The sequence below is a fragment of the Helianthus annuus genome, chromosome 7 (assembly GCF_002127325.2).
Source record: "Helianthus annuus cultivar XRQ/B chromosome 7, HanXRQr2.0-SUNRISE, whole genome shotgun sequence".
NCBI classification, from domain to species: Eukaryota; Viridiplantae; Streptophyta; class Magnoliopsida; order Asterales; family Asteraceae; genus Helianthus; species Helianthus annuus.
This window is the reverse complement of record NC_035439.2, coordinates 62,271,721-62,288,044: the sequence shown is the minus strand read 5'-3', so window position 1 is coordinate 62,288,044 and position 16,324 is coordinate 62,271,721. Positions and strand designations below refer to the sequence as shown.

At 35.0% G+C, this 16,324-nt stretch overlaps 2 protein-coding genes and 2 long non-coding RNA genes across 6 annotated transcripts; 3 read left to right on the top strand and 1 right to left on the bottom strand.

The window, feature by feature from the left end:
* Positions 1-2,287: 2,287 nt before the first annotated feature.
* Positions 2,288-2,745, bottom strand: LOC110882717. Its single transcript, XR_002560189.2, has 2 exons — positions 2,631-2,745; positions 2,288-2,319 (listed from the first exon to the last, which is right to left on the bottom strand). It is a non-coding gene; the product is annotated as an uncharacterized LOC110882717 (long non-coding RNA).
* An 8,619-nt stretch (positions 2,746-11,364) lies between these two features.
* On the top strand, positions 11,365-13,774 carry LOC110910715. Of its 3 annotated transcripts, none has more exons than XR_002576407.2 (4): positions 11,365-11,702; positions 11,829-12,728; positions 12,827-12,904; positions 13,412-13,774. It is a non-coding gene; the product is annotated as an uncharacterized LOC110910715 (long non-coding RNA). The 3 variants fall into 3 exon arrangements; XR_004862258.1 differs by having other exon boundaries at positions 11,376-12,014; positions 12,372-12,728; positions 13,412-13,772; XR_002576405.2 differs by having other exon boundaries at positions 11,378-12,728; positions 13,412-13,773.
* Positions 13,775-14,118: 344 nt separating this feature from the next.
* LOC110914789 (zinc finger MYM-type protein 1-like) lies at positions 14,119-15,980 on the top strand. The gene is made up of 4 exons (XM_035974910.1): positions 14,119-14,134; positions 14,295-14,671; positions 14,752-15,208; positions 15,872-15,980. Exons 1-3 carry the CDS (start codon positions 14,119-14,121, stop codon positions 14,794-14,796), a joined length of 438 nt encoding a protein of 145 aa, XP_035830803.1. The 3' UTR covers positions 14,797-15,208; positions 15,872-15,980.
* Positions 14,938-15,798, top strand: LOC118480189. The gene is made up of 3 exons (XM_035974909.1): positions 14,938-15,208; positions 15,411-15,451; positions 15,517-15,798. The coding sequence occupies exons 1-3, from the start codon at positions 14,938-14,940 to the stop codon at positions 15,796-15,798; spliced, it is 594 nt and encodes a 197-aa protein (XP_035830802.1).
* Positions 15,981-16,324: the final 344 nt, after the last annotated feature.

Below are 16,324 nucleotides of genomic sequence, written 5' to 3'. Positions count from 1 at the left end.
ATGGTGGGGCCCCTATGTGAACCGAAGATATGAAGGGGGGGGTTAATTGTAAGTTTTTATTATAAGTAGGTGATTACTTAGAAGGTTTAGGGTATTTTCTAACGTAGTAAGTGCATGACATATTTTTATAGTGTGTGGGGACTTTAGAGACCATAATTAGTTAACAATAATAAAGTAATGTTTCTGACAAAATTTTGGTGTCCCGGGTAATGTCTGGTTGTTCGGTTAAGTACCGTTCCGTTAATGTGTTAAATTGTACCGTATAGTGTCTTTTATGCATCTTTTGTAACACAATTAATTCTCAACACATAGAAAAGCATACAGGATCATTTAGTAAATTTTTTTCTGCACAATCAATAAGCACAATTTAATATTAATTAATCGTACGGATACATGTAATTATGAGGGTTGTTACAACGGTTGTTTAATTGTTACTTCCATTTAACCTAAACCCGTGCTTTGTTCTTCATGTCATTTATCTAAGCAACATCGTTTACCCTTTAATTTTGAATGAAAAACGCGTCTTGAAAGTGCTTGATTTGGTTTATTTTGATTTACGGGGTCCTATTCCTATTACTTAAACTAATGGTTATCAATTTTATGCAATATTTATCGATTATTTTTCTCATTTTGTGAGGTTCTATTCCATGCAAGCCAAGTCTCAATTTCCTGACATGCTTAAAACCTTTCTTGCATTTGTTCAAACACAATTTTTCTTGCATGTTATAGGTTTTCCAAAGTGATGGCTGTTCTGAGTTCATCAATTATAAACTATGGCATTTATCTTTAGAAAATGGCACTCATCATCAGGTGTCTTGTCCTTATACCATGGAATAGAATGGTCGTCTGAAAGAAAGCATCGCCATACTACAGAAACAGGTCTAGCCATGTTATTTGGTGCCAATGCACTAGCCGCTCGATGGGTAGATGCTTTCTCTTCTATTGTTTATGTAATAAACCATTTTTAGAGTTCAGTTCTAAATAGTAAGTCCAGTTTTGAGCTGCTATATCATTTAATCCCAACATACAACAATTTCAGAGTTTTGGGTGTGGTGATTCTCTGTACTTGAGGCATTATACTTCTCATAAACTTGAACCAAGAAGTATAGAATTTATTTTCATTGGGTATAGTTCTTAACACAAAGGTTACAAGTGCCTAGATCATGTGACTAATCAGATTTATATAACTCATCATACACGCTTTGATGAATCATAAACTCCATTTTCTATAATAGCATCCAATGTTGATCTCTCCACGTTAAGTTTGGCTAACTTTTATGATGGTACTTTACCACAACTTCAAGAAATCACAAAACCATCTCATGATTATTCGTCCACCGATCCTATTTCCATACATGAACCTTGTTCTTCATAACTCTCCCCTGATTCTATGGCAGCATCTTGATCCATATCTCCTCCTACACTCGACTATCACAGTCCCTTGCATTCCGTCACATCAAACAACCCTTCAAACAACCCCTCGAATGAAGCCCCCTGTAGAAACTGCCCCCACTCAACTAGTTGTTTCTACTTCCGCCCCTGATCTGAATGTTATGGAACCTTCTCAACATCCTATGGTTACTCAAAGTAGGGACAATATCGTTAAACCCCGTCACTTATTAAATTTGTTTGCTATTACTCAAAATGGCTTGCACTCGACTTTGTTTGCAGAAAATAACCCTGTCACTAAAGCATCCATGGTTAAACTTGTCCTATCTATTTCTAATACTAATCTTTGGAATCTTCATCAACTTGATATGAAGAACGCTTTTTAAATGGTCATTTAGAAGAGACTGTGTTCATGGAACAACCACCCGACTATGTTGACTCAACTCACATAGATTATGTTTAGAGAAAAATGCCCGGATAGTCCCTGTGGTTTCGCATTTTTTCATCTATAGTCCCCAACTTTCTAAAATTGCCTGAATAGTCCCCAACTTTTCATTTTTTGTTCCCGGATAGTCCCTGGGTCTAACTTAAGTTTGTTTTCTCTGTTAAGTGGGTGTGAAATGACAATAATACCCTTTCCTTTAAAAGGCCAAACCACAGGGACTATCCTGGCATCTTCTACATTTTTAGAGAAAAACCCCACCACCACACTTTCCGGCGAACTTTGCCGGCGAAATTAATTTCCGGCCACTTTAATATATATATATATATATATATATATATACACATTTGATGCAAACCAGTTTTGACCCACTACCAAACTTGACCCGACCATTTTGCCATAAAAGAAAATTAAAACATTGCCAGCCTTCTTTTCTTCTCGTTTCTTAGCAACTTCTGCCCTTTGTTGTCTGATAAGAGCCAAACGCTCTGCAAATAAAATGTGTTAATCAAAGTTCAGACTTGAAAATATAAAAAAATAAGAATTTAATACAGAAGAACTAATTAATATTTGCAGTGGTTATCAATGGGAAAAAGATGTATGTTAGACTTGAGTTTGCACAAATATACATGGAATAAAAATACTAGATAGTTTCACTAAACTGTTATGCTATCATGGTCAATATTTTACATTGATTCTGATACACTAAGTGCTAACTAACATTCACATTATTAACAATATTTGGACATTTTGACCAATAAACAATTATATAATTTCTCAAAAATATCAGAATGCTCACCCAAATCCTTTCTTGCTTGTTCTGTTTTCCCCTGCTCTTGCAACTTCATGTACCTTTCATGAGCCCTCTGTTTCTCAATTTCTTCTCTGCAATGAGAAAAAAAACATGTGACTAAAATACGTTAAACGGTGAAATGTAGATCATGCGATTATTTAAAAACATGAGAGTCCTTGGGAAAAAATGGTTACATTAATCAATCGTAAAAACGGCTCAATTTGGATGGTAATTTATTTATACAAAACATACAGGTGGAAAAAAAGGAAAAAGTAATTGTAAAGAAAACAGTTAAATTGAAAAAGTAATTGTAAAGAAAACAATCAATCTCGATAACACCCTGGGTTCCTTTCTTCCGCTAAAGAACAAAAAATAATATAAGCACAAGCGCACACACTGTAATAATCAAAAAGAATATCATGTGTATGAGCAGATTATATCAATAAATCTAAACCAGTCTAGATTTAGGGTCAAGTTTAATATATATATATATATATAGAGAGAGAGAGAGAGAGAGAAAGTATAATGTACTTCAAGGCTTAACCTACATTAACATACATGAAAAAAAATATAACGTGTGTTATTATCATAGAACGTGCGTGATTATAGTCCCATGCGTGATTATGTGGTCCCATGCGTGATTATGCGTGATTATACCCCTGATCCAACGGTTACCATTGTCTCCTACGTGATGTATGATAAGGCTTTTTGTATGTTAACCTTACTCTAAATATATATATATATATATATATATATATATTAAAGTATCCGGAAATTAGTTTCGCCGGAAAGTGTGGTGGTGTGGTTTTTCTCTAAAAATGTAGAAGATGCCCGGATAGTCCTTGTGGTTTGGCCTTTTAAAGGAAAGGGTATTTTTGTCATTTCACACCCACTTAACAGAGAAAACAAACTTAAGTTAGACCCAGGGACTATCCGTGAACAAAAAATGAAAAGTTGGGGACTATTCAGGTAATTTTAGAAAGCTGGGGACTATAGGTGAAAAAATGCGAAACCACAGGGACTATCCGTGCATTTTTCACTTATGTTTATTGGCTCAACAAATCCCTTATGGCCTTAAACAAGATCATGTGGCTTGATTTCAATGACTCAGCACTTTTTCGATCCAACAAGGTTTTCATTGCAGTCAGGCGGATACATCCTTGTTCGTTTTTCAACATGGTTCTTGCATACTCTACATAATAGTCCATGTTGATGATATTATTTTTACAGGTAGTAACGAATCATCTATGTCGCAACCCCCGATCCCTAATTCCCGGGAACGGGCGGCCGCGAGCCAGTTTCGGTGGTATCACGTTATTACTTATTTGGCAGCGGAAATTTTCATCAGGACCGTAGTTAGGAAATATTAAATAAGAGTAAACCACCATATTTTATAATATTAAACGCATGGGTAAAACCCAAGTTTTCATTACAAACTGATTTACAGGGATAAAATCCACTTTATTGAAATACAAGCTTTCTTTTATTTAGGTAACTTTTATAGCCACTTTTCCAAGCCTTCAGTGCTGTCCAGCTGGCTTCTAATTGGCTTTCACATTTTGTTACCTGAAACGCGTTTAAAAACATTTTGTCAGTGGAATCCCAGTTTAATCAAGAAATATTAATTTAATTTAAACAGTATTGAGAGCAATTACAATGTTTATATCTACCCAATTGCTCATTCAGTAGTGTCAAGTCTGACTAGAGGGTCATATTACACATTGGCTAACTCTTTGTCCAATGGTAACGTTACTCACATTTTGTATACAAAACCCCAACATACCGGCAGTAATTGTAGAATTACAAAGACTCAATCATTGCTAAATTGCATTGTAAAATAGTTAAGGTTTTGTAAAAACGGTTTACAAAAAGGAGATTACTCACATTGCTGTCTTAGGTTGTTCTTTAGGGTTTCCTGGTGAATATCTATAATTTACACAAATGCACGTGTGTTAGTATAATAACCCATTTTAACATTAGTAATACCCTCCCCGAGACGGCATTCCAACGACTACGTCGAGCAGAACCACGACAGCCGTTACGGAACCCTAGATCAATCGGGCAGCGTATCTAATATGTCTCCAGGGGTTATAATACTTACATCGTAGCAGAACCTCGCTATTTAGGGGGTATAATGCCCGGGTATAATAATGCCACTACAGAAAATTGATTGAAAGAAAGAAATGAACGATCGGACTGAAGGCTCGTTGCCTTCTATTTATAGGGCTGTAATTTCGTCTTCACGCGGCCCGCGTTAAGAATGGGCCAAGCTTACGCGGCCCGCGTCAACACTGGGTCAACGTGTAGCTTGGCTGGGTCACCAACTAGCTTGTCCGGGTGTTGGGCCACGTGGCGGCCCAGGGTCGTGCCAGATTTTGGGACACTCGCGGCCCGCATGAACTTAAACGGAACCATACGCGGCCCGCATGAACTAAAGATTTCAGCGGAGTCCAGTTACACCCTCACACGGCCCGTGTAGGTGATTTGGGTGGGTCTATGCGGCCCGCCTCAACTTAATATTTATTGTTTTTAATTTATTTTATATATTATAATCTACTTTGGGCTCGGTTTTCACATACGGGGTGCATATAAAGACATATTAAGACAATTTAAAATATATTAGGGTGTCGAAAAAGTTATGAGGGTGTTGATTTACGTTAGGGTAAGGGTTGTTACATCCTCCCCACCTTGTTTTAGAGCTCGTCCTCGAGATCTAGTGGAACAAGTGTGGATATTTCTTTTGCATTTCTGATTCAAGATCCCATGTGTATTCAGGTCCTCTTTTGGAGTTCCACTTTACTTTGACCAAAACTAGTCTCTTGTGCTTGAGATTTTTAATTTTTCTATCTTCAATATGTAGAGGTCTCTCTACAAATTTGAGTTGTTCATTAACCTCTATATCCTTAAGAGGTATTACGAGTGATTCGTCGGCTAGACACTTTTTGAGATTAGATACATGAAATACATCATGTATTCCTGCCATTTCTTCTGGCAGTTGTAGCTGATAGGCTACAGGTCCTATTCTTCTAATAATCTTGAAAGGTCCAATATACCTGGGATTTAGCTTTCCTCTTTTAATGAATCTTACTACTCCTTTCCAAGGAGAGACTTTTAGTAACACTTTATCGCCTGCTTGGAATTCTAACGGCTTACGTCTGTTATCAGCGTAGCTCTTCTGTCGATCACGTGCTGCTTTCAGTCGTTCCTTGACTTGAATGATTTTGTCAGTTGTTTCTTGTACTATCTCAGGTCCGGATAATTGCTTTTCCCCAATTTCTGCCCAACAGACTGGGGTTCTGCACCTTCGTCCATAAAGTGCTTCGAATGGTGCAGCATTGATACTTGTGTGATAACTGTTATTATAAGAAAATTCTATTAAAGGTAAGTGATTATCCCAGTTACCTCCGAAATCAATTACACAAGCTCTAAGCATGTCTTCCATTGTCTGGATTGTCCTTTCACTTTGCCCGTCAGTTTGAGGATGATAAGCCGTGCTTAAATTCAACTTAGTTCCCATTGCCTTTTGGAAGCTTGACCAAAAATGAGAAGTAAAACGGCTATCCCTATCAGAAACAATTGATAAAGGAATTCCATGTAATGAAACAATTTCATTTACATATAATTTGGCTAATTGTTCCATACTAAAGGTTTCCTTCATTGGTAGGAAATGAGCTGACTTGGTTAGCCTATCTACAATCACCCAGATTGTATCATTACCTTTTCTTGTTTTCGGTAATTTGGTAACAAAATCCATTGTTATCAATTCCCATTTCCAAACTGGCATTTCTAATTGTTGTAACAAACCTGAGGATTTCTGATGTTCAGCTTTAACTTGTGAGCAAGTTAAACATTTAGAAACATAGGCTGCTACATCCTTTTTCATTCCTATCCACCAGAAATTTTTCCTTAAATCCTGGTACATTTTATCACTTCCTGGATGCATCGTATATTTAGATTTATGGGCCTCTTCTAATATACGGTGGCGTAAATTTCCTAATTTAGGTGTCCACATTCTCTTTTTATGGAACCTCCAAATTCCATCTGTTCCTTGTTCTAACTCCTTAATCATTCCTTTTAATTTTTCAGTATCCTCCTTGATTACTGATTCTTGTGCTTTTCTAATTTGATCGTTTAAATCTACTTGCAGATTTAATTTAAGAGAACGTATCCTTTTTGGCTTTTCGTGATACTTTCGACTTAAAGCATTAGCCACCACATTGGCTTTTCCTGCATGATACTGGATATCACAATTATAATCACTAAGTAATTCCATCCAGCGTCTTTGTCTCATATTCAACTCTTTCTGCCCAAAAACATACCTTAAGCTCTTATGATCTGTGAATATGGTAAACTTACTACCATAAAGATAATGTCTCCAAATTTTAAGGGCAAAAATTATGGCTCCTAATTCCAAATCATGGGTTGAATAATTTTCTTCATGGCTTTTAAGCTGTCTAGAGGCGTAAGCTATAACCTTTTGATGTTGCATTAAAACACATCCATAACCTAACTTAGAAGCATCACAATAGACTACAAAGTCTTCAGTTCCTTCTGGTAATGCTAGTATGGGTGCATGGGTTAATCTTTGCTTAAGAATTCTAAAGGCTTCTTCTTGTTTTGGTCCCCATTCAAACTTAATAGATTTACAGGTTAACTTAGTTAAAGGAATGGCTATTCTAGACAAAACAAATGGAGTGGTACAGGTTGATCGAACAGTTGCGGTAGCCAAACAAAAATAGTGGCGGTGGCCTCAAGGTGGCGTGTCGGAGTACGGGTGGTGATGTGGTGGTTGCGGATCAGGAGCGGACCTAGTGTAGGTCCAGGCGTAGCACGGGCTACGGCTCAACTTTTTCCGCTAGTGTAAAATATATATTTTTTTTTATTTTTATACATTGGACACCGCTGAACAACTACGAGGACACCCCTCAAAATTTTTTTTACAAACTAATAATAAGCCCAAATAGTACATTATAATAGCCCAAATAACCAAATAATAGCCCAAAATAACCAAATAACATCCCAATAGTGTATTAGATTGTATGGGCGGCATATTGAATGATCAGGGGATATCAAAGGTCGACTGGTCGAGACTTCCATTGTTGCTTGCTGCTGCTGACCTGCTAGCTGGCTTGGCTGTTGTCGACGTCCAGAAGACCAGAACACACGAACAACTGAACAAGGCCAGGGATTTTTTTGCTGACCTGCTGTCGACGTCTAGAACACACGAACAAGGCCACGGATTTCTTTGCTCCTTGCTGCTTGCTGCTAACTGTTATGACTGTCGACGGATCGTCGGATTGCTTGCTGTCATCGTGATTCGCAGGATGCAGGTAACAGGTTTAAATGTTTAATAAATATTGGTAATTGGTTAGTCGACAGATTGCTGCTGACCTGCTGTAGTGCTATGATTATTGATTGTTATTGTTTGATTGTTGTTACTTATTGTTATTTGCCGATCATATCGAATAAATATTGGCTAGTTTGATTATTGATTGTTGTTACTTATTGTTTATTATTGATTGTTTGAATTCTTTGAAGTGATGACTAAACCAAAATCCAAAAAATAAGCTTTAATTGGGAACTTTTTCAAAAGAAAATACGAAGAAATTAATGATCATGATACAATTCCGAATGAAACAACTCCTCCGAATGTTGACGTTGATTCAAGTCCGAACGTCGATAATGATAATATCCAAGCAAATGATGACGTTGATGCAAGTCCGAATATTGATAATGATAATACCCAAGCAAATGATGACGTTGATGCAAGTCCGATGGTTGATAATGATAATCCTACAACTTCAATTCCAACAACACAAGGTATTATTGATTTGAATGATCTTCCTTCGGATCCATTTTATAGGCCACCTATTGCTAGTTATCACCCAAATCAAATAGATGACATAAGAAGGTCGTATCTTGTTAAAGGGGCTTTTTAACCGTGTAGTCATAAGTTTCCTGTTAGAGACTTTTATGGAAAAAAGACGTTTTGTTGTTAGGTGGTTTAATGATTGTAGTTGGTTAGAGTATAGCATCAAAGCAGACAAAGTATATTGTTTATATTGTTACTTGTTTAAAGAAGATGTTAGTAATCAAGGCGGAAGAGATACGTGGTCTTCTAGTTCTAAAGGCTTTTGTGATTGATAGTCATCATGTAAAGGCGGCACAAAAATGTCACAATCTCAAGAATCAAAAGCAATCCATGGACGAGAATATGAAGAAGTTGACTAAAGAAGAAATTATTGCAAATTATTATCGATTACTTGGTTCTGTTATGAGTGCTAGATTCTGTTTAGAAAACTCTTTACCATTTCATGGCCATGATGAATCGGAAGACTCTAATTCTCAAGGTATGTTTCTTTCGGTGTTAAACTTAATTAGTACTAACCACCCGGAAATTGGAAAGTACACACACTACAAGAAAAATGACCGTTAGAGACTAAACTATTAGGGACTAATATATCAGTATCAAATACATAATATCCAGGACTGATTTATCAGTTACTAATAAAATTAGGGACTGATTTCTACATGTCATAATTTAGCGACAAAAAAAAGTCGCTAAAACCTTGATGCCTTATTTGAGACTATGTTTCAGTTGCAAATATGTTTACGACATATAACATTTTGGAGGGTCGTTTATAGGCCACTGATTTTTAGTCTCAGATGTGTTCCATCTGTAATGAAAACTGGTGCAAATGTATCGGCAATTGATCTTTAGTCTCTAGTATGGGGGGATATATTAAAGAGTAAAAATCAGTTCTTAATATTCCAAATATCGGATCAAATTTGGGACTGATATTCAGTCTTGAACACCTTTTAAATATGAAATGATTAAGGGTTGATTTTTAGTATTTAATTATTCGGCAATGATAGTATCTATTTGGCAATGAAAGTATCCGAGACCGAAAATTTAGTCTTGAGCATCTTGTAAGAGACCTTATTTCAAGTTTCAGTCTATAAAATAATTCATCAAAATGGTAGGGTATGTGTCGAGTATGGAGACCGAATATTAGTCCATATTGGGGCGTTATCAAAAGTTTAATCTAACTAATAATCGATTTCCAAAAAAATAGCTATTATTTTCAAAAGTTTGCATCCAAAGTTTTGTAGTGCTAATCGGCAGAACTATACTATGCATACTAAAATAATAAATTGGATCTTAAAGGTTAAATTCGGCCTAAAAGATTATGCCACTCTTTAAGAGTTAGAAATCAGCTATGGTCCATCATGATTAGTAAGACCTAGTACGATCAATTAATAAAATCTGCTATGGTCCTTGAATTGAGCGGGTTTTACTACATCGGAACTGAGCGAGTTTTACTACACCGCACTGTTGTGCCTTCGGGTGAGTGTTCACGGGTTTCGTCCCTAGGTGAGGGTTTTCCCTGGTTCGAAAGACGAGTGTATCCCGATGTGTTGAATTTCGCCAGTAGCCCATTTGAATGATTCATTGGCTGTTAAAAAAATATATACAGGAGTATAACCTTTGTTGTTCAAAAAAAAGGAAGATATTATACCCTTAATAAAGCCCATACCTGATTAGTTTGGTTGATATATAAAGAGGTAACTTTGTAGAATAGTAATGAAGTTTCTACTTTGTTCTACTAAAGTCACTTAATCTTTTTTTGTCTTTCTAAAGTCACTCAAGTATTATGTGTTGTTCCAATCTTGTGTAATTTGTAGGTTACTATGTAAGTTTGATGACGTGTCAGGTCATAATTTTTTTAATGCTTAAGTGGATTATACATAAAGTGACTTGGCTTTTTTAATTAAAAATATTAACTAAAAAAATGACTTTTTTTTTCTTTTATATTTAGTAAAATCATGTTTTTTTTCCTTGGTCGTGAAAAGAAAAATAGTAATTTTTTTATTAAACCTGCTTTAATTCTTCAACACGCATCCCATTGAGTTTTCTTATTAAACCTATTTTTTATTAAACCTGTTTTATTATTAAAAACACATTTTAAGTTACTCAAAATCCCCAACCCATTTCAACTTTATCTGTTCTTATTAAAAACACATGTTATATTCATCAATCCTCAAACCCATTTATTAATATTAATTTATGAAACCCAGTAAACCGTTTTTTTTTTCATCACCTAACTTGCGTGAATCAATGGTTTGGGATTGATGAATAGTTAAATGATGGATGAATCAAAAATCAAGTTTGAATGGATTTGAATTTAAGATGAATAGATAGGATTTGCTTTAAAAAATTATTTGATATTTTGAGGGAAATAAGATTTTGAACATGTAGTTGATTAAAAATTTTGATCGATGATTGAAACTGAAATGTATGGGTTTTTTAGGGTTTAAAATTTGTTTGTTTAGTATAAATGATATTCATATAAGCTTAAAAAACAAAAAATTATAAGAAAAAAAGTTGTAACCTGGTGACCTGGTAATTACACACTATTAGAACACTAAATTAAAGTTTAATTACTTTAGAGAGACAAATAAAGTTTGGATTACTTAATTGAAACAGTAAATAAACTTGGTTACATTTTTATGGCATTTTCCCATATATAAACGAAACTTATGAGAAAATAAAACAATATTGTCATTATTTATAAATAGTGTTATGTATAGCTAAATATTTTTTTATTAAATCCTTTTATATTTATGACTGAAAACCGTCATTTGTTAAGTTTAATACTTTTTTTATAATATAATGGATAGTTTCTTTATATATGTTTTATATTTTTTTATTGTTATTCTTATTTTTGATCCCTCCCCAAATCACTCAAAAATTAAGATTTCCCACTGTTCTCAAATTTCAAATTTTTCATCCTTTGCCTCCATCATCGCCCACTCCAAATCCCTAATCGATATTCTCTCTCCGCTCGGTTCCTATCCACATCCCCTAACCGGATAGTCGAGTCCTCCTATCACTTCCATCACCGATGAATCGCGACTTAGTAACCGACTACCCACCACTACACCACCATACAACCCATCATTATTGTTGGAATCATTGTCGCTCAAATGCTCACTAGAGCCCTGGTAAAGTTTGTTTTTTCTCTTAAATAACCCTGCTTAGCTTCTACTATCAATCATGTTCCAATCGATCTCTTTGTAAGTGTGTATACGTTACGAATAGTTCCATTTGTTTCTGTTGGTCATATTTGGTTTGCACACCCTATGTTTTCTATTTATTTTGTATGTTTGAGGGTTAATGTTTTCTGTGATATTGTTTATAAGTGTAAGGTTTGAAGTTGCACACCAACTGCTCGATTAAATGCTTCATCCAAGCTCACATTTATGCCATATGCCTTTTTATGAGATAAGTGAATCTCTGATATCTTGTTTTTCACTTGTACTTTTGATTTGCAGGTTGTGAAGACTTGATAAAACGGAGATACCTTTTAAAACTGAATTAGAATTATGGTTTACAGTCAATCATTTATATTTTTTTTTGCTTGTTAATTTTTTAGCTAGTTTTGGTTGTTTTTAACGTCCCTGTTATTAATAATCATTTTGACCAATTTGAACAATTTTCTTTTGAGGGGCTAAAGTTTATGATCTAGCCGGTAATAATTACATGTTGCTGCTTATAAATTATAACTAATTCAGCTTAATCACTTTTATAATACATCAAGGGAAGCTGCTTAAATAATTTTCTTATGTAACTTTGTGAGAGTTAAGAAGTGCCAAATATTTTGAGATCATTGTGGATCATAGAAAGTGTTATTAACAATCTTGTTTGTTGAATATTTAACAAATTGTTAATGTTTACATTTGCAGTGCTTTTGCGGTTGAATATATACAACTATTTACTTTGAGTAATTTACTCGAGCCCAGCTCAAAACAAGCCGAGCTTGAGCCTCAAAACAAGCTTGTTTAGTAATTGAGCCCTGAACCTGAGCTTCGCTTATCGAGCTTGAGCCGATTAAAGCTTGAGCTTAAAAAATCACCTACGTGCCAAGCTCGAGCTTTAGAAACAAAGCTCGAATTGAGCCTGGGCTTTCATAAGTTAAGTTAAGCGAGCCTATTGAGCTCGGGCTTGACTCGGCTCGTTCACAACACTAAGTAAACTTCATGAATAGATTTTTTAACTGGTTGGTACTGTACTCTTGCTTCATCAAAATAGCTACCATGGAGGTTAGTTCAACTCTATTGTCCTTTAAGTAAGCATAAAATTTGTGTCTCTTAATGGCTGTTATAGTCATTGACTTGTTTGCTTTTCATTATTTGGCCAGATTCTAACTGAGGTTGACAAAAAAAAGGAAAGTTTGGAACCCGAAACCACAAAGAGAACATCAAATCAAATCTATATGGTGATGATATTTTTCTTATACTTAGTGAAGATTCTTCTTTTAATGATACCAAATCAATTTTTTTTTGTTTTTAACATTTGTTACGTATGAGACCATTATTTTAAAGTATAATTTCACATATATAGTTTTCATCAACTTTTAAAGTGTTTATCTCAATTGTCTTCATGCTTGTTACTTAGGGTGGACGGGGTACTTCTAGCTCAATCCACACCACCATCTAGTAATCGGGCACTTGTTTAATCTTTTTTGATTGAACAACACTTGTCTAATAAAATTTAATATACATATATATATATATATATATATGCTATTTACTTTATATTCTACTAAAATGTGGTACGTTGTTCTTGTCATCAAGGTACATTACCTAGAACATTGCATTCCACGATTCTTAAGTTAAATACTCAGGCTTGTGAGTTACTCCACAAGTCTAACGTTAGTTTGCATTTTAATATGTTGATAGGATTTCAGCAACTCGTTTGAATTCTTATAATCATCCTTAAACAGGTTGGGCATCAAAGGTGTTAGAAACTCATGTAGAGGGCTACACAAACGCAAAGATCAAGGTTACAATCTGGTTTTAAACTTAAAAGAAGCAATGTTTGGTATTGAAAAAGATATCAAAGTAACTTGTCTTGAGAGTCGTGGACGTTGCAACGAGTCTTGTGCCAAACCTAGGACTAGTGCACCCAAACGCACAACATGTGGTGATCAAAGTCAAATTGTCTCCTTTGCTCTATTTATGGAATTTTAGCTCCCTGTGTTTGTAGAATTTATACATTGTTGTAAATTTTTTTGGAATATAAAAAATGTAAAATATGTTTAGCAATGTTTTTGTAATAGATTGGGTTCTGTTCATTTTGTAGTAAAGCATGTTGGTACTAAAAGTAAATGTTACCTAATACTGATCTCTAGTCTCCAAAAACCACACTTGAGACTAAAATTACATGATATTTGAGATTAATTTTCAGTCTTTAAAAGAAACATATTAAGAACTGAACTGATGCGATTTTAGAGACTAATTTTCAGTTTCAGTAACATCTTATTAGAGACTAAATTCACATAGAATCATGAACCTTATGAAACTATTAGAGACAAAATAGACATGATTTAAACAACTGATTTTTAGTCCCTAAAGAAATGTGTAGGGGACTGAAATATTGTAGTAACAGAAACTGATTTTCAGTCATGGGAAAAATGCATTGGAGACTGAAATGATGTGGTACAAGGGTACATATTTATGACTGAATTTATATGTATTGAAGACTGAATGATAGTTCTTGTTGGTTCCGTACAATAGGGACTGATTTTTAGTTACTAAAGCCACTATCTCGTACTAGGTATCCAGGACTGACCGGGGACTGGCAAATCAGTCCCCGATAACCATTAGGGACTTATTTTGATGTATCAGATACTGATTTTTCAGTCCCTAATATTCATTTTTTTGTAGTGACATTAGGGAACGCAAAAAAGAAGAATAAATTGACATCGCCAAAGATACAAAAGGAGATTATTGAATGCTTTTCAAAGGAAGTAACAAAAAGCATTTGTGCAGAAATTAAAGATGGTGTGTTTAGGTTGTTGGTAGATGAATCTAGTGATGTTTCTTTGAAGAAGCAAATGGCTGTAGTTGTTAGATTTGTTGATAAACTTGGGGTTGTTAGAGAGAATTTTATCGGAATTGTTCATGTGAAAGACACGGCTTCTACAACTTTTAAACAAGCCATTGGTGATTTATTAGCAAGCAACCAGTTGAGCATAAACCAAGTAAGTAATAAAATTCATAGTTTCTTTACATTATTATAATAATCATTGTTTTTTTATGTTATAATTTATTTTTGTTTTAGGTGAGAGGCCAAGCTTATGATGGTGAAAGCAACATGCAGGGATAATTTAATGGGTTAAAAGCGTTGATATTGAAAGATAACCCGTCAACACATTACATCCATTGTTTTGCTCATCAACTTCAGTTGGTTACTGTCGCGTTTGCAAAAATACATTCCGGTGTCAAAACTTTCTATGAATTCCTTTCCATGGTTGTCACTACGGTTTCAGCTTCTTGCAAACGAAAAGATGTTATGGGAGGAAAAAAGGCTAGAGTGGAAAAAGGGATACTTAAAGGTGAAATTAAAACGGGTAAGGGATTAAACCAAGAGGTTTCCCTAGCACGAGCCGGTGATATGCGATGGGGTTCACATCATAGAACCATCATCAGTTTGCTTAGATTGTTTCCGGAAGTTGTTACCGTACTTCAATATGTTAAAGAAGATGGAGATTGCAGTCAACAATGGACAAATGCAAAAGGTATTCTATCCTATTTTAAAAAACTCGAGTTTGTTTTTATATGCATTTGATGGGAGATATATTAAGTTACACAAATGCACTTTCAAAACACCTTCAACAAAAAGGTAAAGATTTATTAGAAGCGGCCAACTTGATAAATGGTACAAAACGATGTTGGAAAAAGTGACTTCCTTTTGTAAAAAATATGACATTGCAATGTTAGACATGACGGAAAGTTATGGTAATCCAAGAAACAGAAAGAATGTCATTACAAATCGACATCATTTTGAAGTAGACATTTTAATGAGGTTTTGGACATGCAAATTCAGGAATTTGGAAATCGTTTTAGTGAGGTAACAAGTAGTTTGATAAAAAGTATGTCGGGTTTAAATCCTTCTAATGGTTTTTCTAAGTTTGACCCATCGAAGATATTTGCGTTTGCTAAGATCTACCCAAATGATTTTACTACACAAGAAATCGCGAGTCTTTTGGGTGATACTAAGTCATTTCGTCACACAATAAGCAATGATGATAACTTTGAATACTTCAATGGAATAAGTGATCTTGCGTGTGTTATGGTTGAAACAGAAACCCATAGTTCTTATCCTTAAGTTTATTGGGTAGTTAAGCTAGCTTTGCTTTTACCGTTGCACAACCGTTGAAAGATGTTTTTCGAAATTGAAGCTTGTGAAGACGGATTTACACAATCGAATCGGCCTGGAATTCTTGAACAATGCTATGGTTTGTGCGGTCGAAAAGGATTTTTTACGTGAAGTAAAAGACGACGATGTGATGGAACGATTTCAAGCTATGAAAAAAAAGAAGAGGAAAAATCTATTAGGTATTTGTTTTACTTTATTTATGTATTGTTGTTTTTTTAATATTGTATGATTGCACGGTAAAAAAAAAAAAATTGGGATACCCCTGAGTTAATGTTCTAGTTCCGTCACTGTTGCGGATGGTTGCGATCCACCAGGGCTAGGTGGTTGAATGGTCATTTGATGGTGGTGCGCCGCAAGGGTGTGTGTTGGTGATTGTTGTGACTGGCGAAGGTGGTGTGGCTGTGACGAGCTTGTGGTTTACGACTAACGAATACGGTTGACTCCGGGTTCTAAACGGACGAAGTGGGACAAAGAG